Consider the following 25084-nt stretch of genomic DNA (forward strand, 5'->3'; position numbering starts at 1 on the left):
ACCTGGTAGAACCACTCCGTTTTTTTTGTTGTTGGTGTTTTAAAATCTTTTTGAAGCCCCTCAGACATAAAAAATATTTGAAATAATATAATGGACATGCATATTTGTCATGTAGCTTCTAGAATGAAAAGCTAGAGTCATCTAGCTTCAGTTCAATTGAAGTTGTGTCTTTTCCCAACTAAGCTGCTCCTTTCTGAAAGGTCAGTTTTCATTCCAATCACAAAGAAAGGCAATGCCAAAGAATGTTCAAACTATCACACAGTTGCAGTCATCTCACATGCTAGCAAAGCAGTGCTCTAAATTCTCCAAGCTAGGCTTCAACAGTATGTGAATCGAGAACTTCCAGATGTTCTAGCTGGATTTAGAGAAGGCAGAGGCACCACAGATCAAATTGCCAACATTTGCTGGATCACAGAAAAAACAAGAGAATTCCAGAAAAACATCTACGTCTGCTTCATTGACTACTCTTTGACTGTGTGGATCACAACAAACTGTGGAAAATTCTTCAAGAGATGAGAATACCAGATCACCTTACCTGCCTCCTGAGAAATCTGTATGCAAGTCAAGAAGCAACAGTTGGAGCTGGACATGGAACAATGGACTGGTTCCAAATTGAGAAAGGAGTACGTCAAGGCTGTATATTGTTACCCTGCTTGTTTAACTTATATGAGGAGTACATCATGCAAAAGACTAGACTGGATGAATCACAAGCTGGAATCAAGATTGCAGGGAGAAATATCAACAACGTCAAATATACAGATGATACCACTATAATGACAGAAAGCGAAGAGGAACTAAAGAGCCTCTTGATGAAAGTGAAAGAAGAGAGTGAAAAAGCTGGCTTAAAACTCAACATTCAAAAAGCAAAGATCATGGCAACCAGTCCCATCACTTCATGGCAAATAGATAGGGAAACAATGGAAACAGTGACAAACTTTATTTTTTGGGGCTCCAAAATCACTGCAGATGGTAACTGCAGCCATGAAATTAAAAGACACTTGCTCCTTGGAAGAAAAGCTGTGGCAAGCCTAGACAGCATATTAAAAAGCAGAGACATGACTTTGCTGACAAAGGTCTGAATACTCAAAGATACGGTTTTTCTAGTAGTCGTGTATGGATGTGAAGGTTGGACTGTAAAGAAAGCTGAGTGCCAAAGAATGAATGCCTTTGAACTATGGTGCTGGAGAAGACTCTTGAGAGTCCCTTGATGGACAGCAAGGAGATCAAACCAGTCCATCCTAAAGAAAATCAGTCCTGAATATTCATTGCAAGGACTGATGCTGAAGCTGAAGCTCCAGTACTTTGGCCACCTGATGGGAAGAACTGATTCATTGAAAAAGACTGTGATACTAGGAAAGATTGAAGGCAGGAGGAGAATGGGATGACAGAGGTTGGATGGCATTACTGACTCTTGGTTGGATGGCATCACTGGCTCGATGGGCATGAGTTTGAGCAAGCTCTGAAAGTTGGTGATGGAGAGAGAAGCCTGGCGTGCTGCAGTCCATGGAGTTGCAGAGTTGGACACGACTGACTGACTGAACTGAACTGAACCGAGCTCCTATGCTCCCAGGTGTAGCCACCATACTAAATTGGTATTTTTGTCCCCCACCTCCCCACCTGCCACTTTTTTGTATTTTTGCTACATATATATCTTCCTACATAAAATGTAGTGGTTTCATATTCTAACACTCATATTAAAGTGATTATGCTTACATATCTTCTTTTCCAATATGTTCTTTTTATTCAACTTTTTGTTATAAGAATCTTTTTTGTTGTCACACTGGGCCTAGGATTTATATTTTCACCACAGTATAGTGTTACATTGTATAAACAGATTACATTTTATCCATTATCCTGTAGTTGGACACCTCAGTTGTTTCCACTTTTCAGTGGTTACAAACAGTTCTTCTGCTAACAGTTCTTTTGGGTCCTTTAGTCAGTTTGGTCAGTCAGTCATGTCCAAGTGTCCTGTCTGACTTTTGGTGACCCCATGGACTGCAGCACGCCAGGCTTCCCTGTTCATCACCAACTCCAGGAGCTCGCTGAAACTCATTTCCATCGAGTCTGTGATGCCATTGAATCATCTCATCCTCTGTCGTTCCTTTCTCCTCCTACCATCAGTCTTGCCCAATATCAGGGTCTTTTCCAGTGAGTCGGTCTTCCCATCAGGTGGCCAAAGTATTGGAGCTTCAGCTTCAGCATCAGTCCTTTCAATGAATTTTCAGGACTGATTTCCTTTAGGATTGACTGATTTGATCTCCTTGCAGTCCAATGGAGTCTCAAGAGTCTTCTCCAACACCACAGTTCCAAAGCATCAATTCGGCACTCAGCTTTCTTTATGGTCCAGCTTTCACGTCCATACATGACTACTGGAAAAACCATAGCTTTGACTAGACAGACCTTTGTTGGTAAAGTAATGTCTCTACTTTTTAATATGCTGTCCAGGTTGGTCATAGGTTTTCTTCTAAGGAGCAAGTATCTTTTAATTTCATGGCTGTAGTTACCATCTGCAGTGATTTTGGAGCCCAAGAAAAGAAAGTCTGTCACTGTTTCCATTGTTTCCCCATCTATTTGCCATGAAGTGATGGGACTGGTTGCCATGATCTTTGTTTTTTGAATGTTGAGTTTTAAGCCAACTTTTTCACTCTCCTCTTTCACTTTCATCAAGAGGCTCTTTAGTTCCTCTTTGCTTTCTGCCGTATGACTGGTGTCATATGGCACCACTGGTGACAGGTTATTGATATTTCTCCTTGCAGTCTTGATTCCAGCTTGTGATTCATCCAGCCCAGACTTCCGCATGATGTACTCCTCATATAAGTTAAATAAGCAAGGTGACCATAATAAGCAAGCCTTGACTCTACTCCTTTCTCAATTTGGAACCAGTCCATTGTTCCATATCCAGTTCCAACTGTTGCTTCTTGACCTGCATACAGATTTCCCAGGAGGCAGGTAAGGTGGTCTGATATTCCCATCACTTGAAGAATTTTCCACAGTTTGTTGTGATCCTTACAGTCAAAGGCTTTAGTGTAGTCAATGAAGCAGACGTAGATGTTTTTCTGGAATTCTCTTGTTTTTTCTGTGATCCAGCAAATGTTGGCAATTTGATCTGTGGTGCCTCTGCTTTCTCTAAATCCAGCTAGAACATCTGGAAGTTCTCGATTCACATACTGTTGAAGCCTAGCTTGGAGAATTTAGAGCATTGCTTTGCTAGCATGTGAGATAAGTGCAACTGTGTGATAGTTTGAACATTCTTTGGCATTGCCTTTCTTTGTGATTGGAATGAAAACTGACCTTTTCCAGTCTTGTGGTCACTGCTTAGTTTTCCAAATTTGCTGGCATATTGAGTGCAGCACTTTCACAGCATCATCTTTTAGGATTTGAAATAGCTCAACTGGAATTCCATCACCTCCAGTAACTTTGTTCGTAGCGATGTTTCCTAAGGCCCACTTGACTTCTCACTCCAGGATATCTGGCTCTAGGTGAGCCAGATAGTATAGATCTTCTGTGTATTCTTGCCACCTCTTCTTAATATCTTCTGCTTTTGTTAGGTCCCTACCATTTCTGTCCTTTATTGTGCCCATCTTCGCATGAAATGTTCCCTTGTATCTCTAATTTTCTTGAAGAGATCTCTACTCTTTCCCATTCTATTGTTGTTATAGGTAGATCTTTATATGTATGTTTTCTTCAAGAGATCTCTAGTCTTTCCCATTCTTTTGTTCTTATAGGTAGTTCCGCATATGTATGCTTTTGTCTGGAATACCTGCAAGTAAATGTCCTGGGTTATAATATATCTAATTAGACTCTTTTTTTGAAACACCTTGTTCTAGACTTCCATAATGCTACAGTTGTCTAGTTTCCATTTTACTTCATTAACCAGACAGTCTCAATCTCTTTTCTGGATCCTCATTCTCTAGGCTCTTTTTTCTATCTTTCCATTTCTAATGATCTTTATCAAATGCAATTCAGTCATTTAACTGCTGTGCTTAAAGCCCTTCAGAGCCCCCTGCTGCCTTTAAAGTCCAAGGTCTATATTATCGACAAAACTATACACAATTAGCTCCCTGTGTGTATCAGCTCCTACCTCTTTTCCAAAGGATCCAGGAGACCGTCTCAAGCAGACTGCTGTTTCCTTACACTGTTCCTCTGATAACAGTTATCTTTCCCTCATTCCTTACCTGCCTAGTAAACTTGCTCATTTTAAAAGATAACTCATATGTCCCCCTTTCAGGGAAGCTTTCCCTGGTACTCTCAGGCAGAAGTAAGCCTTCCCTTCTCTTTGTTCTCTTAGCAGTTTGTTCCTTATTTCCACTCTAATAGTGATTCACTTAGCCAACAAATATATAGTGACTGTCTTCCATGTGTTAGAAATTGTTCTAGAAATTGGGACTAGAACAGTACATAAGATGGACAAGGTCCTTATTTTCAAGGAGTCTACATTCCAGAGGGTAGGAAAGAGAAAAAAATAAGCAAAAAAACATTATTTCAGTTAGTTATAAGTGGTACTGTGGTGAAATAGAACAGGAAAGTGTGGTAAGGTGATTCAGTGTGTGTGTGTTGGGTGGGGGAAGTGTTGGTCAGTGGGGGTGACACCTCAGATTGAGTGAGATGTTGTTCGATGTTGTTTGAATTGAGACTTGAAAGGTAAGAAGGAGCCAGCCATGTAGAGATTGGAAAGAAGAACATTTTAAGCAGAAAGAATAGCAAGTGCAGTGGCCTTAGAGTTAATGTGTTTGGCACATTTTAAGTGTATGTGTTTGGTTGTCAGGCAGGAACATAATGAGGAGGGGGGCGGGGAGCTGGGTGAAATAAAATCTGAGAAGTAGACAGGGCCAGATCAAAAAGGGCTTACAGGAAAGATTCACTGATTAAGTGTAGTAGGAGGCCATTGGAAAATTGTAAGTGAGACAGTGACTTATCAGTTGAATGTGTTGGCTTTAAGGAGGGATGGAATCAAGGAAGGGACTCCTTGGCTTTTCTTAAGTAACTAGGTGGAGAGTAATGTCATTTACTGACACGTGGATGAACGGTGGTGGTGGCGGTGATGAGATGGTTCTGTGGTAGGGAGGGAATTAAAACTTATGTTTTAGATGTTTTAAGTTGGATATGCCTCTTAAGGGGCTTTCCCATGTGGCACAATGGTAAAGAATCTGCCTGCCAGTGCAGGAGATACAAGAGATGTGGGTTCGATCCCTGGGTCAGGATGATCCCCTGGAAGAGGAAACAGCAACCCATTCCAGTATTATTGCCTGGAAAATCCCATGGACAGAAGAGCCTGGCAGGCTACAGTCCGTGGGGTCGCAGAGTCGGACACAGGTTAGCACGTACACACACACACACACACACACACACACACACACACACACAGACACACACAAACCTGCCTCTTAAGGCTGCAATGTGTGGACAGCAAGGAGGCATTTGACTGTATGGCTCTGAAGGTCAGGGATTGTCTTAGTCTGTCGTAGGCTGGGTAACTCAAACAACAAACATCTATTTCTCACAGTTGCAGAGGCTGGAAGTCTGAGATCAGGGATCTAGCATGGGTGGGTTCTGAGGCCCTCTTTCAAATTGCAGACAGCTGATTTCTCCTAAATCCTTACATGGTGGAAAGTGGGCAAGGGAGCTCTCTGATATCTTCTTTAAAAGGCACTAATTAGACTCTACCCTTGTGACCTCGTTACCTTCCAAAGGTCTCACCTCCAACTACCATCCCATTGGGGATTTGATTTCAAAATAGGAATTTTGGAGGGACATAAGCTATCAGTCCATAACAGGAATAGTGATAGGTAATTTCGGGAATCACCAACTTATTGATTGTATTTTAAAGCTATGAGACTGAGTAAAATAACCAGGGTTTGTGTATGGATGGAGAGAAAAGAGGGCTGAGGGTAGTGCATTGGACACTGTGGCTTTTAGAGAATGAGAGGCTGGGAGGTAAGAGGGAGTCATAGAAGATGATAGAAGGAGGGAGTATCAATAGTATCGTGTTTCTTAGAGTACAATAAAGGCACAGATGTGACCCCTGGATTTGACTCCCTGGAGGTCACTGTGATAATGGTAAGAGCACCTTTATGGCATTTCAGGGTCCATTAGGTGGAATTTCACTCATTCCTTTAACTGCTTTACATATTTGTCTCCTCCTCTAGACCATATGCTAGCTAGTCCTTTTTATTTCTAGGGTTTAGCATATAGTAGATGGTATATAAATATTTGCCTACATGTTTGGTTTTTCAGTGCAGTTTAAAGAATAATATACAGTTTAACCCTCATTTAGGATGCTTTTGGACTGCCCCTTCCCACCAGTTTTTATCAGCTCAGCCATAAACTTGAGAATGATAAAAGAAACATGATGAGAGAGGCAAATCCATTTTAATAGAGGTTCACGGTGTGCCCTGAAGCCATCATGCTGTATGAAAAAGGGCCTCGCTTTGGGTCCAGAAGGCTTGCTTCAAGCTGCGACCCCGCTGCTAGGCCTCCTGAAGGTGTCGGAGGCAAGTTCTCTGTGCTGCCTGGATTGCAGTGTCTCAGCTGTCATATATGGATAACATTAACAAATTCCTCTTTCAGGATTTTTGTGAGTGGCAAATGAGCCAATGCCCAGGAGAGTTCTTTCTAAGTAAAAAGATACTCTGGAAGTGCTATTTTTGTAAAAGTAATTGGATTATCCATTTCATTACTGACTTATAAAATAGATTAGATCAGAGCATCATAAAATTCATATTTAGGCAGCGGCAATTGAATGGCAACAAGTTGGCAGAGGACACAGATCACTAGAAAATGGTTGTTTTCCAGAAATATATAGGAAATTAATGTCTTTTGACTTTGTTCGCTTATCTCTCCCAGATAAATTTAATCATTCTGTTAGAATCAAAGAGTAGAGTCTTCTACTTTAAGATGTAATAATCAAATCTACCTACTGTTTACTCCCCTGTTGCATATCTCTGAAAGAATAACATGTGTTTTTTTCTTTTTTGGTAAATAGGTTAACTCAATTTGATACATTTTCCTCACAGTAATGACTCATTTCATTTTACTTCTAGGGTAAAAATCATGGTAAGAAACTCCGAAATTACTATGCAGCAAATAGCTGTCCTCCTCCTGCCAGAATGAGCAATGCAGTGGAACCTGTGGCTGCCCCAGCTGTTTCAGCCCCTCCGCAGGTGAGACTCGAGGGTCAGGGTGGGAGCTGCCCCGTGCACAGGTGGCCATGGATGAAGTTTGTCATCTGTGTGTCCATCAAGGTACAGCTGAGCCAATACTCCTAAAATGCCCTTCTTGGTGCTTTCAGCTCATTGATAACTGGATTTAATGCAAAAATTCATGAATCCCAAGACTTCTCATTGGATTTTGTTATGGTTCATGAAATGAAACAAAATGATTTCATGAGGCTTTCTGTATGCATATTTGAAAATTCTGGGTTAAATGGCCCTGAATGTCTACATGAAGCCCTGAATGAAAAGAAAGGGTTTTCAACATTTATCTCGATTGTGGTCAGTCCTACTAACTTTATCTTTTTTTAAGATTTTTTTTTTTTGATGTGGGCCATTTTTTAAAATCTTTATTGAACTTGTTGCAATATTGCTTCTGTTTTATGAATTTTGTTGGCTATGAGGCATGTGGGATCTTAGCTTCCCAACCAGGGATCAAGCCTGTGCTTCCTATATTGGAAGGCAGAGTCTTAACCACTGGACCACCAGAAAAGTTCCCACATTGACTTTATATATTGCCTTCCAGCGAGATCAGTTTCTTGAAGCTGCCCCTTTCTTACTTCTGTACAGAGAGCCTGTACACACTCTTCCTGGACTTTGGTATTATGACCCACACTTGAGAGCCAAGTTCCATTTACTCTTTGGGAGATCAGTGTTTGAGGCAAGATATTCCTGTACTTTAGTACTTTCTGAAATATGGATTCTAATCTGTCTTTGAAGTATTATTTTTTTTATAGGTCATAAATGTGTGTGCTCAGTGCTCAGTCTCTAAGCTGTGTCTGACTCTTTGAGACCTCATGGATTATAGCCCGCCAGGCCCCTCTGTCCATGGCATTTTCCAGGCAAGAGTACTGGAGTGGGTTGCTATTTCCTTCTCCAGGGGATCTTCCCAACCCAGGGATTGAGCCCATATCTCCTGCATTGGCAGGCAGATTCTTTACCACTGAGCTATCAGGGAAGCCCCTTAGGTCATAAATAATAATAACTAATAATCACTTTGATCTCTTACTATGCGAGGTACTCTGCTAAGCACTTTTCAGACATTACTTCATTCAGCCCTGGGATGAGGGTGAGATGAGGGATGTACTTGACTTAGGCACAGAATTTAAGAGGGAGCTAAAATGCTCAGTAATCAAGATAAATAATATATTTTTAAAATGCAAAATTAATGTGAAAAAGTCACTGGTGAACAAAATGGCAAAAACTTAAAGATAGGATAACTGTTACTGATTTCCCTTTTGCCTTAGGCTGCAATATGGTTTGGCATGACACTGTTGCTGATCCTGTCTTTATTTAAAATTTTCATATTTTGTTCCTCATTGATTTTTTTGGCTGTGGGTTTCATTTGTGAAAATATTACACTAAGTATTTTTTCATCAGCTAAGTTTTCTGATGCTCCCATATATTGGGTGCCCATGGCTCCTTCCTTGCCTCCTTCTTGGCCTGGGTCCTAACTTCATTTAATGCTTGCAACAACTCAGAGGTATTGACTTATTTCTCAAAGTGTGATCCCTGGGCCAGCAGCATCGGTCTCACTTGGAAGTTTACTATAAGCCCAGGTAAGCCAAATAACTTGTCCATGGTGTTACAGATTTTGTAAAGTGGGGCACTGATTTTTCTTGATCTTAGACCTCTACTCCTAAACACCATGGTATATAACTTTTCTGGTTGTCAGTCCTTACGATGTGGATAGCAGTATCCGCTATTCTTCTATCCTCCCGAATTTGTGGGGTAAATGAGATATGTTAAAAACAGAATCAGAGGACAGCAGGATACCCAGAGAGATCTTCAGGCTGAGGAGTTTTCCCAGTGCTAGTTCTTGAAGGCTGCTCTAGAATTGGATATCTCCTTCCTGGTAGAGACTGTTTTCAGCTGGTTCCACCCTCCTGGGCAAACAGCCGTGGGCTTCTTTCATAGCACAAATCTTTATGATTTTTGAAAACGGTTATCCTGTCCCCAGAAAATCTTCTCTTCCAGGTGAGACAATGCGGTCTGCTTCAGCTGGTCCTGGTATGATACACTTTCCAGATTCTTTATTGTATATTTAATTCTTCTTTAGCCAAAATCTAGTTTGGCATGTTTTGTTAACCCAGCAGTAGTTAACTGAGGTATGCTATTTTCCAGGGACTGTGTTAGGTTTCCCAACCTGAACACAGCTGTCTGGACCTTCTGGTTATTTCCTCCTAATTATACTGTATCTGTGGGTTTCCCTGATGACTCAGATGGTAAAGAATCTGCCTGCAATGCAGGAGACCAGCGTTTGATTCCTGGGTCAAGAAGCTCCCCTGGAGAAGGGAACGGTACCCACTCCAGTATTCTTGCCTGGAGAACTCCATCAACAGAGGAGCCTGACAAACTACAGTCCTTGGAGTCCCAAAGAATTGGACACGACTGAGCAACTCACACACACACACACACACACACACACACACTATATCTGTAGCTAATTTATAGACTCTGGGGATAGAGGTTTAGTTTTTAATACATGTCTGTGTGTCACTTTTGCATTAGGTTGCAAGCCCTGTAAATAGTAGACATTTAGTACATGCTTGTTAATGGATTCTGGGAAGACTTTTTCTCTCTGGTAGTGTGAGTTTAGACCTCAACCTGTGCTGACCTGAATCTTCCTTGCTGGGTTTTTAAACTTCTTTTCTGAAATTTCTTTAATGAAAATAGCAATGAGGCATTCATCCAGCTTGGTATACAGGTGATCGTAATGCAAAACCACGATTAAGTGTCTCCCAGCCTTTTTTTCCTCTTTCTTTCTGAAACGAATAGTTTCCTATCCTTATAAAGCTGCGTGCTCATGGTCATGCCATAACGGGTTATTTTTCAGCTCTTGGAAGGAAGGAACTTAGAGGAGAAGAGAACAGAGTCCACACTTTAAAACCTTGTTTGTTGTGTCTTTGCTGTCAGATGGGGTCCTTTAAGCCAGGAGGCAGAGTGATCCTGGCCACAGAAAATGATTACTGTAAGCTCTGCGATGCCTCCTTCAGCTCTCCGGCTGTGGCCCAGGCTCACTATCAAGGGAAGAATCATGCCAAGAGGCTGCGGCTGGCGGAAGCTCAGAGTAACTCATTCTCGTAGGTATTGCCGTTTTCTCTTAGGCCAGAGTGTTATGTGAGACTCACTGTCTAGAGAAAAAGAGTTGAAAGGGAGCCTTGTTTAGAAATCTCACTCTTTTAAAACGTCTCTTCTCCAGAGACTCCTCAGAGGTCGGTCAACGGCGGACCCGGAAAGACGGGAATGAATATAAGATGATGCCTAATAGGAGAAATATGTATGCAGTACAGAATAATTCAGGTATTCTGTGACTTTTCACATACTTTGGCTATGTTTTGCAAATGGTGTCCTCTATTTTTATTTCCTTTAATGGTAATAGATAGACCTGAGAATTTGGGATTAGCTTTTGTTTTGTGGAATTGGTCTAGTGGCTTTTCAAGCTGGTGTTTATTTCAAGTCTTAGTTATTTATTTCCTATTTAGTATATTATTTATTTGGATTTTATTTAATTTTTTTTACATCAAGAATATGACTTTATTTCAAAGAACCAAGAATAAGAAATGAGTTAAATGGAAAGGTGATACATCCTTGGGTTCTAAGACCCAAAATGCAACTTTTTAAAAAGTTGAAGTATACTTGCTTTACAAGAATTTCACATAATGGAGTCTTTGTTTTAAAGTGTCTTATCTTAGTGCCTTTATGTTACTTCTGGTATTTGCCAGCTGATACATTTAAATGTAGCATAAAAATGAAATATTTGGTTTCAAGCTGCACCACATTAAATCCCCAGTTATTAGGGAAAATAAAAATGATAGCACTGGTGTTTAACCAGGGGAGTGACTCAGATTATCTGGGGAGTTTTTATAAAATACACATAGTTGAACCATGACTTAGAGATTTTCAGTCAGTAAATTTAGAGTGGGACTCAGACATGTGTGTGTTTTGCAAATGCTTCCTTGGTGATTGATACATACTTTTAGTTCAGAATTACTAGTTGATAGGAATATTTTCTGCATTTTCTGATCATCTTCAGTAGGGAGAGTAGTCCTTCATCCTTTCCCTACCTCAGCCTGCAGTGCACACATATATGAGCAGAGGTCACTCTTGTGAACAGTAAAACAAACAGCAACAAATTGACTAGAAAGGCAAAAGAAACATAGAAAAAAGGGACATATAGAACACAATGTAATAAGTCTCACGAAAGTCTGAAACATATATCATTGTTGCAGTAAATGTAAACTTAAAGTCCCAGTGAAAAAGAAAATTGTAAGATTAGATAGAAAATATTCAGTTGAAATGAAGGAAGCTAAAATAGCTGTCTTAGCATTAGATTAAAAAAAAAAACAAAAACCTTTAGGACAGAAGGCCATTTAGACCTATGTTCTTGGATCAGAGTACAAGTAAATGAGATGTCAATAATAGAAAAACACAAAATTTTTATGTGTTTGGAAGTTTTCAAACATTTCTAAATAACTCTCTTGCCAAAGAAAAAATCATACTGGTGATTGAACATTCTTAGAATCAAATTGTAATAAAAATGTATCAAAATTTATAGCATATAGTCAAAGTAACATTTTGGGAAAAGCCTTAAATGTTTATTATTATAGTAGGAAAGCAGTAAAGTATTGAGCTAATGGTCCAACTTAAGTCAGTTATATAAAAAAATAAAATAAAATTATCAATAATTCTACCAACATTTTTGTGTGTATTACTTCTGTAAAATGGAAATGTGATCATATTTTGTGATATTCTTATTTAATGTAGTAGCATATTATAATCAAATATTGTAATTATAGAGTTTTCTATTGCATTGTTTTTAGTGACTGTTTAGTTTTTCATTACATTCATTACTAAGATTTTTTTGAGTTGTATGTTTGGATCTTTCCTTTATCCTTACCCTCCCCAAAAAACTTTTATAAACTCTAGTTAAATAAATGTCCTCATAAATCTCTATACAAAAATTCTCAACATTTTCTTAGTGAAATACTTAGAAGTAGAATTTTTGGATTAAAGTAGTAGCATAATGACATAACTTTTGATATAATGCTTAGAAATGAAAGTATTTCTAAAATATATTCACTTTTTAGAGACATTGCCATTTAGAGTGTGGATTTGGCTCTGCAGTAACATTTCTGACAATAGTTGGAGGAATCATTTTAGCTTTTTAGACTGAACCTGTATAAAATTGTAATTTTAAAAAACCCATTAACTTCCCATTTTTTTCAAACTAGGAATCTGTGAATTTTATACTTTGAGCTTAGAATTACAAATTACAGTGATAATTGGTCAGACCATCACTCGCTTAGTGAGTATTTTGAAGTGAATATATTACTTTTGTCTTTTTGCTTCAGCAGGTCCTTACTTCAATCCCCGCTCTCGGCAGAGAATTCCACGTGATCTGGCCATGTGTGTTACTCCAAGTGGCCAGTTTTACTGCTCCATGTGTAATGTCGGGGCTGGCGAAGAGGTGGAATTCCGGCAGCATTTAGAGAGCAAGCAACATAAAAGCAAGGTGTCTGAACAGCGGTACAGGAATGAGATGGAGAATCTGGGCTACGTATAGTGATTGTCATATTCAGATAGAGCAGCTTGTCCTGCCTGTTGCTCGCCTTCTGTCAACATGCCCTGCTTTGTGGTTCTCTCGATATGAGTACATTCCTCTGCTTGATGTTAATACACATAACCTGCAGTGGTACCATAAGGTGTCAGAATTGGGGAAGGAAGAGAATGTGCTTAAGTCATGATGCTTTTTCAGGTCAGTTATGTTGAGCTGCTTAAAGCCTGTGACCGACCTACCCCATGAGACAGACCTTTTTATCTTGACCAAGTTCTGGTCAACTAGTAGCCTGACCACTTAGAGCTTTAACTATTTAAAAACTTCATATTCTTTTACAGTGTTAGTGTTATGTATTGTTAAATAATTTTATCGAGTTTTTGCTTCAGATCACAGTAAAAGCAGGTAAGCAAAGATTTTAGTTTCCCAAGGTTTCTTTGGATTTACCATCTCAACTCAATGAACTGTCAGTAGGATATCCTATGTAAACTGCATTAGAATCTTGCCCAGAATAGTGTTTTCTGTTTATCATGTCCCTTCCATATTGAAATGCAGGTTTTCTTGGATTCAGACACTTCTAATGTGTTTGTATACTTCCAGATAGTGAAACTTGATTTTCAGTTGTGAATTTCGCACTTTTAAATTCACCTTCTTTTCTCCTTTTTTTTTTGTTCTCCTTCAGTTGATTTAGCTTATCCAATTAGCTCATTTTCATGCCCCAGAATGGTGTTGTAGGTTTTCCAAGCCCCATATTTGAATATCCAATGAGTTTAGGATAGATATGATTTTTTAAAAATATATTTTTCTCAGCTGGTGTTGGGAAATGAAATGTGTTTGATTTTTCAACTTAGAGTTACTTCATGATAATAACATGCACTTACGTGATGGTCTCAACCGTAAGTTCAGAACCCTTGATATTTGTTTTGATAGACTTTTTAGATAAATGGATCCTTACATTTTACTTACATTCTTTTTTGTCTTGCTAATTTGTAGACTGTCCTGAAGAATATCACTACTTTACTATTTCCAAGAAAGAATTTTTTTAAAACAGTTAATCAAATTTTAGTATCATTTCCAATAGAAAAATACCTGAACTTTGGCATTATTCTTTATAATTCAGCTTCTCTGAAGATATAGATTAATAAAAATATAGATTACTTTCATATCTGATAATTAGAACAGTATTATTATTTTTGCTTTTTGTTTTTAAAATGAGAAGCTCTAGTGTTTTGTCTAGATTAACCAATGGAGGATTCTATGAACTTTCACTAACTGTATTTTACTTATTTACTATATTTACATGGATAAGATGGGTGCTCATCCATACTCCTTTTGAAAGGCCATGTTCATAGAAGTTTATATTGAGCAATATCTTTGCACTATGGTAAATTCACTTTTGATTGCTTATATCACTAATTAAAAATAAAACTCCTATTTTTCCTTAAAAATTCTGTAGGCAAAGAGATAAGGAGAAGGAAAATTATAATCATCATTCCATTCCTTTAGGACTTCTGAACAATTTTTGAATTATCTAGACCCATATTTAAAATTAAGTTTTGTGATACTGGTACACTCTCTGGTATACTATCAAGTTACCCTTCTGTTGAAGTCATGGTTTTTTGAAAAGTAGAATTACTTAGTAATTTTATTTTCTCCCAGAAACAGAAGAATGAAATAATCTTCTGTTGAAGTGCTGTCTAGACCTGTGAATCAGTATAATAACACTTTTTTGCAGTAAGCTATAAAGTATAATTGATTATTTTAGGGCAATTTAGAGCTTCTCTTATTGGTTAGTAGGTTACTCATTTTGCTGCTAAGTGTAATTTTTTGGTAGATTTTAATATGAAAGTGCTGGCCACATGGTTCTACGATTATTTAAAAATTCATTTTCCCCCTCTGGTGTGACTACATGTATGTATACACATGTATATGTATGTGTGTATATATATGTAGTTATATACATACACACACACATATAAACCCATGTATGTATAGTTTTATGTGATACCATAGAGAAAATTTCATTGAATCCTTAGATAACAGTAAAAGATTGTGGATAAGAATTTACATTTTATACAAGTGGCATTCATCCACTTTCAGTTTTTTCTTTGCAGATGAAATTAATGAAAGGATCGTCTCTACTCTTCCCACTTAACAATTTCATTTTATATATGTAATAGCAGTGGACTTAAGGCCTTGGTGTTTTTCCTGGCCTTGCATATTCAGGTTTCTAGTCTCTCAGTGCCCTTAATGGATGTTATGAATGCATAAATGCATTTTCTTTTAAAGAAAAAAGTTAGATTTATAGTGTTGTTTCTTACTTGTTCTATTTCTTTGCACTAAAAAAGACTGATGTTTGCTTTATATGACACCTTAGAAACCATATTGCCTACAATAGCTGGGTTTGCTCCTTACTTTCCAAACTCTAGGCAGTTGATAAATAACTTCCATGATTATAAAGGTTACATACACGTCCAAAAAAAGAATCGCAAATCTCTATGACAGTGGGTTGTGTTTTGGGCTTGTTACCTTGCAGTATTCTCCTGTGTTCCATAGGCGAAACAGACGGTGACAGAGGTGTCAGACAGGAAATGCCTAGGTAAATACACCTCTGCATGGTATAGTTTCTCATACTCATGCATTCCTTATGGACAGTGGTTTTTTTTTTTCTTCCTGTCAAAGAAAGCTGTTGTTAGTACTGCACTCAGTGATATGTGATCTCTGTCAGTTTCATTTAGTAAAGTCAGGTCCTGCTCTGTAATATCCTTTAGAATTTGCACCCTGTGCTCCCCAGGAATCACATTAATATCTTTTTATGTACTGTATACAAGGATGGACAGAGGCCTAACCAATGGGAAACCTCTAGTCAAATAAGTAGATTCTAGTTCTAGATCTGCAAGAACTCAGAGCATCAAAGCCTCTTCTCTGTGAATATCTTCATGTAAATTGTCATTCAGAAATCAATGTTGAAGATAAGAATTAGAAACTCTTCTAAAATATTGAGGGCAAGAAGATGTAAAGGAAAAATTTTGGTGTTCCAATTAAAAGATTAGATTGCTTATGTCTTCGAAGTGTTTTTTCAAAAATATTCAGCTACAGAGCTGAGTGTGCCATGTGATCCTTTCAACTCCACATTGAAGAGAAAATGTTTTGTTGGTTTTGTATTTGTATGTCATGTATCACAACTTGTAAATATGTGCATGTTGTTTATGACGTGTGTCTATTTGTCTCTTATTGCACTGAAATCTGCAAGGTGAATAATTGCCCTATACCATGTGCAAAAACTTCCTCCAACTCTTCCTCACTGTTGCTCCTTTTCTTGAGTTGATAAACTTAGAAAACCATTTAGAATTTTTTGAAACCCTGAGATTGAATGAAAAATCATGGCTGTCTGAGATCATCTCCATGTCCCTCTAACTTAAACAGCTGAAAGGAAAGCATGAGATCATCCACCTTATTTTATAGAGCTGTTCTACAATACTGGTGTGCTTGCTTGTATCTATACTTTGAACTAGGATTAAAGATATATATATATATATATATATACACATGTATGTGTATATACATATATATTGTACATCTAATTAAGTCTTCCTCTGTAGATAGACTTGAAGGATTAATGGTGGTTTTAGCGATTCCCTCACTCCTGAATCAGTGGGGACTATGAACAACGACAGTCGGAGGACTGTTCAGTGACCCATGTAAAACGAGTCTCCCTTGTGTCAGGGCAGACATGTAACTGTTCTGCATAATGTCCTCTACAGAGAGGCCTAGGAGTGATGGATTTGGAACCTAATCTGTTTTGTTTCCTCACTGTCAGAACACAGGCTGGAAGGACCTTCCAAAACAGTTGGTGTGGCATATATGAAAGACAGCAGAGTTGCTTTAGAAGTAGAGAAATGTTTTGTCAGTATAGGTAAAAGTTTAATTCAGGCTTTTGAACAGATACTTTAAAAAGATTCCATCTTGTTGGCTTTTCTTTTTTCAACCAGCCAAATCACCATTTAGAAGTTTCATGCATCATAAAGAATGTCTTGTTGCTTTAATTTTTTTGGTGGTGGACCCCTGTCATTGTGAGCTATTACTATCATTCTTACTGAATGGACAAATAGCTGTGTAAATAGCTTCTCATACGACATTTCTACTGAGAGCTGTTTGACTTTGTCTTCCCGCTGCGAATGGGAGGATCATTTATCAACTCCCCTTCTGGGTAGCTACCAAAAAAATACTGGCTTATGGTCCCATGTGACCCTGTCTTTGTTAAGCCCAGATTATGAGTGCCTTTAGCAAGTTTTAGCATTTCACAGAAAGAAGAGATGATAGAATTATTGCCATTAGTCACAATGCATAAAATAGGAAATTGGAGTAACAAAGCTTTCTGTGAATTCTGTGTTCTGCATCTTTTTTTTTTTTTTTTTATTTGTGCAATCTCAATTTGATATTGAGTAAAACTGTATGATAACTGATCAGGAACCATATATCCTGAAAATGAATCCAGTTGTCCAAGGCTGGCAATAGTCATTGATTTTTTTTTTTCCACTTTGATCTGCATTGCATTTATATTTAGTGATCGATAGTGTGATGGATTGGGAAGAGCTTGATATTGATGTTTGGAAAAACTTTATTCCAGTGTTGTTTTCAAATACTGTCTTATCTAATACTGTAGAGAGGACAGAATTATGTATTTGCACATGAAGTGTGTGAAGACTGTCATGCATAATACTTCTTCATTGTGCTGTTATAATTCATCTCTACATTTAAAACAGGTACCTTGACAAATCAGGTTCAAGATGTTTTAAAGTAAAATTTTTCTTACTTCAATGAATTTAAAATTATAAATTGCCTGTATTCTTTGAGTCTCTAAAATGCACTGCTAATTAATTTTACTGCAGAAATACTAACATTTTTGACAGTTTATTATGAGAAATTTAAAAAGTACCTTAAAGTTAATGAATTTTACAGTATATTAGCACTAGATTCTACTGTTAACAGTTTCCAGTACTTATATTACCATATATTTGTCTGTCCCTCTGTTTATCCGTTGAACAATGGAGTTTTAAAAAAATATACATTTTAGTGTAAATTTCAGATACTTTCCTAAACAATTCAGCATAGGCATAATTAACTATAGTTTAATATCTGTTTACATATTTACATCTTTTAACAAGCAGTGTATGAAGTTGATAACCTGAGCCAGTTAACATGTCTTTTTCTCCTGTGGACTTCAGCCTTCTTGTTTCTGTTTTTGTATATGCTTAGAGTGAGGGAAGACAACTCCTTTTCAAACTGAAGTTTTTTGGTGTTGGTCATTTTATTGCTTAATTGTCATATATTTTAAAGCTTCATGATAAGAATTTTTTCTTTATCCCTGTTTTTATGACATATGTTTGCTCAACTATGCAGCTTCTTGAGAAAACTGTAAATTACTGATTGGGGTTTATTAAATCAGCTTATACCTCATTTCAATCTACTGCTGCTTTTTCCTCCATGGTGTCATTTCTCCCTTTACTACTTTCACCTGTTCTACCAGAGAATAGAGAGGCATAAAGGGTCAGCCCCACAGATGATTAGCCGTTTAAAACAACTCTAGAAGAACAGATGGAGTAGTTTAGAAAGTTGAAACCATTAGTTTATCTAAAGCCTTTGAATTCCCTGAGAATTGTAACTGCCCATGCTTTCTCTTAGCCATAATTAGCAGGATTAAAAATGATTGTACTGTACAATGAGTTGTTGAAATTGTAAGCCTTAGTAACCATATTTAGCTTTACTCTAGTACTGTTTAGGAAAAAAGTATTGACATATGCCTTTATTTTTATGCCAATTATTTTGTGGACAAAATCAGAAGAATTTAAGTGACTTGTTGCAGATTATGAAGATTCAGTGGGTAAGTCAGAACTGAAATTTTGATATCCTGGATTCATATTCTTGTGCTCTTTGATAAAATTCATGGCTTTCAAAATAAACTCTGCCTTTAGGGCGCTTGAAATGAAACTATCTATTTTTACTAATTAGACTTTTGTTTTTTGGACATTTTACAATTCTTTGACCTTAAAAGATTTTTCCATGGTCATACTTTCTTATTAAGTCAATGCAACTGCTAAAAATCTCACTTTGCTGTTGAATACTAAAAATACAGGTTTTATCAGATTTCCTTTCACATTTACATAACCTTCATGATTCACTCATAACTCTTTCTGTGTAAGTGCTTAAGTGACCCCCTCACTAGTGAAAATAAATGTTCTATATCACTGATTATATGTATATTCTTTACATGATATATTTTTTTAAGGAAAAGTAACCCCATGTGTCCGGATGAACAATATTATCCTAGTGCAAAGCACATATGAAGTGGTTTGTTTCTATTCTGAAAATCTGGCATTTACAGGAACAAAACTTTTAGAGTGGCTGGTCATTGTTTTACCTTCTTTTGGTACTTGAGCATCTTTCTGTGGTTTTGTAAATGTGTGTCATTTTCTAAGAATTTCATGTTGATTCTGTGTTAATTGGTGTCCACCTTGTGTTATCCTCAGCTGACCATAATAATTTAGTTTGGGTATGGGGTGTCTGCTTTGAAATGCCTTACTAGAGTGTGGCAGACTCTGCTCTAAAGCATTCCGTGTGTCTGCTAAGACAATAAGTTGCCTCTCTTGGATGTATGCTCTAGATCCGGAAGCAAAACTGATTTTGCTTTCACTGTTAATGTTGCATTTTAGCTCATTGTTTTAAATTAGAGAATAAAATCGTGGAGCCAAGGGAAACTTTACAACCCTTCATTTAATGGCATGGCGAACTTTTAAAATTGCTTTTACTGTTTCCCTAGAACGATGTTTCTGGTAAAGGATATAGCTAAAAAATGCCGGCCAGAACTGTATGAAATTGGGTTTGTTTCCTACAATTTCCCCTAAATGTCATACAGGGATTTAACATCTGTGTATGCTGCTGGGGCTTTGTGCCAGTCACCACTTTGGAAATCTGTGTTCTGAGGCCACATAAATGGCAAAAATGTCTTGGGATTGAAGCCAATCAACTGTGAACTGTGAAATTGAAATTGCTCTTTTGGTTTTATTTTCTTAAGCATATTGAATAGAGAATCCTGAAAGTTATTTAAAATTTACACTGCTTCTGTTGATGGCTCATTTTGGCTGTGTATCCTCATTTATGTACTAATTTCTGATAGAGGCTTGGCGTTATTATAACAGTCATTTCGTGTTCAATTTAATAAAAGAGTTTCTGAGTCTTGTCTGCAAGTCGTTTGGTTGTGAGTTGGGGATCAAAGAAAGAAGGTACATTGTCAGCACTGAGGTGCTGAGGTGTTATTTTTGATGCAGATGGTTGATGGCTGAGGATTCACCTTTTATCCATCTGCATGTCATTTGCCACCTGCTTCTAGAACTCACGGGGCTTCCGCAGTGGCTCTGTGGTAAAGGGTATGCCTCCAATGCAAGAGACTTGCAGGAGACGCTGGTTTGATCCCTAGGTTGGGAAGATTCGCTGGAGAAGGAAGTGTCAGTCCACTCCAGTATTCTTGCCTGGGAAATCCCATGGACAGAGGAGTCTGGCGGGCTACAGTCTATGGGGTCGCAGAGAGTCAGCAGACATGACTGAGCCACAGTCCATCGCTTTTTTCTTGAACTTACACAGAGTATATTGCCACCTACTTGGGCGTGCAGTAGAGTTGACCCTGCTGCCCACACTAACCCATTCTCCCATTGCTGGAGTTCGCCTCGCTCAATTGGAGCAAGTTCTCCATTTTATTGATAGGTTTAATTTTTAGATTTAAGTTTAATCTTTCCTTCAAATTCTGAGAAAAGTTGCTTGGCAGGACCATAACTGTTGCTTCTGGAAGTAAACACATATTAATAGGCAGATATGCCCAATAATCTTTTGGGTGTTCATATATAAAATACTTTTGCAAATATAATCAGCTTATATAAACAACGTATTATTGGGGTATGGTCTTTGAAGCACTCTGGTTGACAGGATGCAATGTGCTTCTCAGTTTAAATGCTCATTTTAAAAAGGTTAGCGCTCTGGAAGATGCTGTTGTGCTTTGTTTAATCGGAATGCCAGACACATACACTTACTGTCGTGGGAAAAATTCTTGTGTCTGCACAAAAAAATGTTTCTGAATGAAAAGAACAGACCTCATTGAATCTAGCTGTGTTGTAAAATACTCAAGCCATCAGCACATTTTATTAAATCATCTCCAACAGATTTTTAGCTTCAAGTCATGATAATGAACATAAAAATAGTTTTAAACCACTTGAGCTTGTCAGATTTTCTTTCTTCAGGCATTTCTAAGGCTTATTTGTCTGCTGAAAATCTATTCAAGGTCAAGCCCTGGGTGTTATCTTTTCAAATTGCTTGTATGGAAAAGACTGACACTAAACTTGCCCAGTCTATTATGAATTGATATAAGAGTGTTAAGATCAGAAATAGATCTTTTTGTGATGTTTTAAGATTTTTGTCGTCTGAGGTGAGGATTAACCCACTGAGTTTTGTTCCTCCTGTGAGATATTCATAAACTGTTGAAAATTGGGAACTGCAAAAAAAAATAAAGGCAAGTAACTATTTTGAAGTATAAATATTATTGAATTGAGATATGATTATGAGTTCTTACCCTCTACAAGGAAAAAATTTACCTAAAAATATACTCTATTTTGTGTGAGAGAGACAGAGAGATGTGTATTAGGGAGGAGTAGATGGAAATATGTTTTAAGATGATCAAATAGTTGTAATGAAGTATGTCCAAAGGAACAGATGGAAATTTGCCACTGGAAGATATATGCTCCTCCATGGGTAGTCTATAACTTCTGCCTGGCATTTTGGATAAGTCTTTAAGTACATAATTAGAGTTTCAAATGTGTTTTGGCTGGCAGCCATCCCTCCAGACAGGAACAAGATGTCTTTCATATTAGCTTCAGTTTTTAATCTTTGCTGATGCCAGAGGCTCTTTTCTCTGTTTTCTAGAAATAGCTTACTAGGTTATGGACTTTGACCAAAGGTATCTACTGCCCCCCTGTGGCCTCTCTAAATCTTAACAGTTAGCCGTGTGAATGTGGTTGGTACACTACCTTGGAAGAAGGATCTCTGGCTTAAAAACCACCTAGTGGTGGAGAAGGAAACGGCAACCCGCTCCAGTATTGGGAGAATCCCAGGGACAGGGGAGCCTGGTGGACTGTCGTCTATGGGGTTGCACAGGGTCGGACACGACTGAAGCGACTTAGCAGCAGCAGCAGTGGTGGGAAAGAGTTTTTATCTGTAAATAAAGCAAAGGCAGGAAGGTCTTTGGGAGATCCTGAGTGTATTCTTTCACAACGTTAGCTGCCAAAGTGTGCGGAGTGAGGAAGGTGGCAGATCTGCATTCAGGATATATGTTTTGTATGTATTTGCATATGTGAAAAGTGAAAGTGTTAAGTCACTTAGTTGTGTCCGACTTTGTGACCCCATGGAGACTGCCAGGCTCCTCTGTCCATGGGATTCTCCAGGCAAGAATGCTGGAGTTAGTTGCCATACCTCCTCCAGGGCATCTTCCCAACCCAGGGACTGAAGCTGGGTCTCCTGCATTGCAGGTACATTCTTTTCCATCTGAGTCACCAGGGAAGCCCCTGTATGCATACATGTGTATGAATTTATGATGTTCTTAAAAATGTCTATTTTGCTTTAAAGAATCCATCATTCACACGTTTTGGGGTTTGTGAAAAACAAGCATGGAAACTGTTAAAATGATAGTCAACAAAAGTCTGGAAGGAAAGGACTAGAAAAACCTCTCATTAAAGAAGATTGTTGAAAAATTTTAAAAATTAGGTACAGGGGCAAATGTTACCAGATGTGTAAATCATGCTGACAATATACAAACTAAACTACGTGGTACTAAGGCTTTCCCAAACATAATTTGTTTTGGAGAACGTATTGTTTTCTGCCTCAATAAACTAGCAGTACAGAGACATACTTTAAAGTCTTTTATTAAACATTTCGCATCCTTAGAATAAGTGCATGCTAAGATAACTAGCCAGTTCTGTCACCTGCATGCTCTTGGGCATGCTACCTAACCTCTCTAAAATTCAGCTACTCAGAGTTGGGGTATTAGGTGTGAATTCCAGTTATTTAATTTCTTGGTCATATGGATAATTTAGAGAATTGATCATTGAAAAACCGGTTTTAAAAAAAGAAAAATCAGTTGAGTTTTTTGAATAGGCAAGTCCTAATCTCACCCCTAAACTCATGCTCCCCTGTTTGTTCCTCAGAGGTGATCGCAGTTACCAATTTCTTAGATATTTTTTCTAGAGGTATGCTATGTAGTATGAATGGTGGCATTCCATACACTTTTTCCAGTGACCCATTTGCCTTGGCAGTCATTCTAGACCAGCATGTGTGGATCTCATTCTTTTTGACTATGTGGTGTTCCCTTGTATAATTTCCAAAGTTTCTTTTTTTTTTTGGTCTTCCATTGATGAACATTCCTGGTAGCTCAGATGGTAAAGAAAACTTCTACAATGCAGAAGACCTGGGTTCGATTCGTGGATTGGGAAGATCCCCTGGAGAAGGGAATGGCAACCCACTCAAGTATTCTTGCCTGTAGAATCCCATGGACAGAGGAGCCTGGGGGCTATAGTCCATGGGGTTGCAAAGAGTTGGACATGACTGAGCGACTAACACGTTCACTTTTCACTTCTTGATGGATATATATATATATAGTTGTGATTTGTTTAAATTAAAAGAACTTTAAAAATTGTAGTAAAATATACATAACAAAGTGCATCATTTTAACCATTTCAAAGTCTACAGTTCAGTGGCATCATTAAGTACATTCATATTGTTGTGCAATTATCATCACCCCCCAACTCCAGAACTGTTTTCATCTTCCCAAACTGAAACTCCTTAGCTCATTAAAAATATGCTTTTCCCTCTGAGCATGACAACCACCATTCTACTTTATCTTTATGAATTTGACTAGGTTCTACATGTAAGCGAAGTCATGCAGTATTTGTCTTCTAGTGACTGTCTTATTTCATTTAGCATAATGTCCTCAATGTTTATCCATGTTGTAGTGTATGTTAGAACTTCTTTCCTTTATGGGCTGAATAGTATTTCATTGTATGTATATACTACATTTTGTTTGTCATTTATATATCAATGGACATTGGGCTGCTTCTACCTCTTGGCTATTGTGAATAATGCTGCTATGAACATGAGTGTACAAAAATTAAAAACTTTAAAAATTATTTCACATATACAAAGTATAGCAGATAAGCAAACAGACATACATATGCTCATCAACCAGTTTGCCAGCACTATCAAGTCCTAGCATTTTGCCATATTTTATTCTGATATTTTAAAGTACAGATTCAGCTGAAACCCACTGTACTTTTTCCCAATTTTAATTTCATGCCTCCCCAGATAAATCCACATCTTGAATTTACTATTTCATGTACATAATTATATTAATACCATATCTATTCATAAATAATATATAGTATTGTTTATGCTTTCAAAATCAATATAAATGGCATCTTAATAGGCAGATATCTCTCTCATTTTCTTTTTTCTAATCATTGTTTTTGAGATTTATCTATGGTGATACATGAGAAAGTCGCTCAGTCGTGTCCGATTCTTTGTGACCCCATGGACTATACAGTCGATGGAATTTTCCAGGCCAGAATACTGGAGTGGGTAGCTGTTCCATTCTCCAGGGGATCTTCTCAACCCAGGGATCAAACCCAGGTCTCCCTGCATTGCAGGTGGATTCTTTACCAGCTGAGGTACCAGGGAATGATAGTACATGTAGCTATAATTTATTCATTTTAAATAGTATATAGTGTCACACTGTCTGAATTCATCCTTCTGTCGATGGATGGTTAGGTGGTTTTTCACCTGACTTATCGCACAAGTAGGCATAACATACATTTTCACTGTCAAATATTCCAACACTTTTGGAAAGGGAAAATGCTCCTTAAAATCCCCATTTCCGCACCCCACTTTTTCCTTGCCAGAGGTAACTGGTACTATTAGCAAACTGTGCATTCTTCCAAACCGATTTCTCTGTGTCTCTAAATATGTAGCTTTTTTGTGTTGCTGGAGAAATTTTTCAAGTCCTTTACTTTCAGTATCTATTATAGTGCTTCTTATTTAACTATGTATTCTCATCTCTATCCTAGATTTGCTAAATTCTCTCAGGAGTTTCACTAGAAATGAATTCATTCACAACAGCTTAAAAATATACTTTAGAGAATGAAAACAAAGGGCCAAAGTTGAAGAGGTCACTGCTGTGGCAGAACTGAAGAACAGCATGTATACTATTTATGGTGAAACAGATCAC

General features: G+C 37.7%; 1 protein-coding gene across 3 annotated transcripts in view; it reads left to right on the forward strand.

Moving 5' to 3' along the window:
* ZMAT3 (zinc finger matrin-type 3) overlaps positions 1-20012 on the forward strand; it is a 36696-nt gene extending 16684 nt beyond the window's left edge. For 2 of the 3 annotated variants that reach the window (XM_043473684.1, XM_043473683.1), the window contains 4 exons: positions 7041-7160; positions 10125-10291; positions 10411-10511; positions 12563-20012. In XM_043473684.1, the coding sequence (XP_043329619.1) occupies positions 7041-7160; positions 10125-10291; positions 10411-10511; positions 12563-12774 (600 nt within the window). In that variant the 3' untranslated portion in view covers positions 12775-20012. The remainder of the gene's footprint in view (positions 1-7040; positions 7161-10124; positions 10292-10410; positions 10512-12562) is intronic. The other variant, XM_043473685.1, reaches the window with a different exon arrangement.
* Positions 20013-25084: the final 5072 nt, after the last annotated feature.

This window comes from Cervus canadensis, chromosome 7, assembly GCF_019320065.1.
Source record: "Cervus canadensis isolate Bull #8, Minnesota chromosome 7, ASM1932006v1, whole genome shotgun sequence".
NCBI classification, from domain to species: Eukaryota; Metazoa; Chordata; class Mammalia; order Artiodactyla; family Cervidae; genus Cervus; species Cervus canadensis.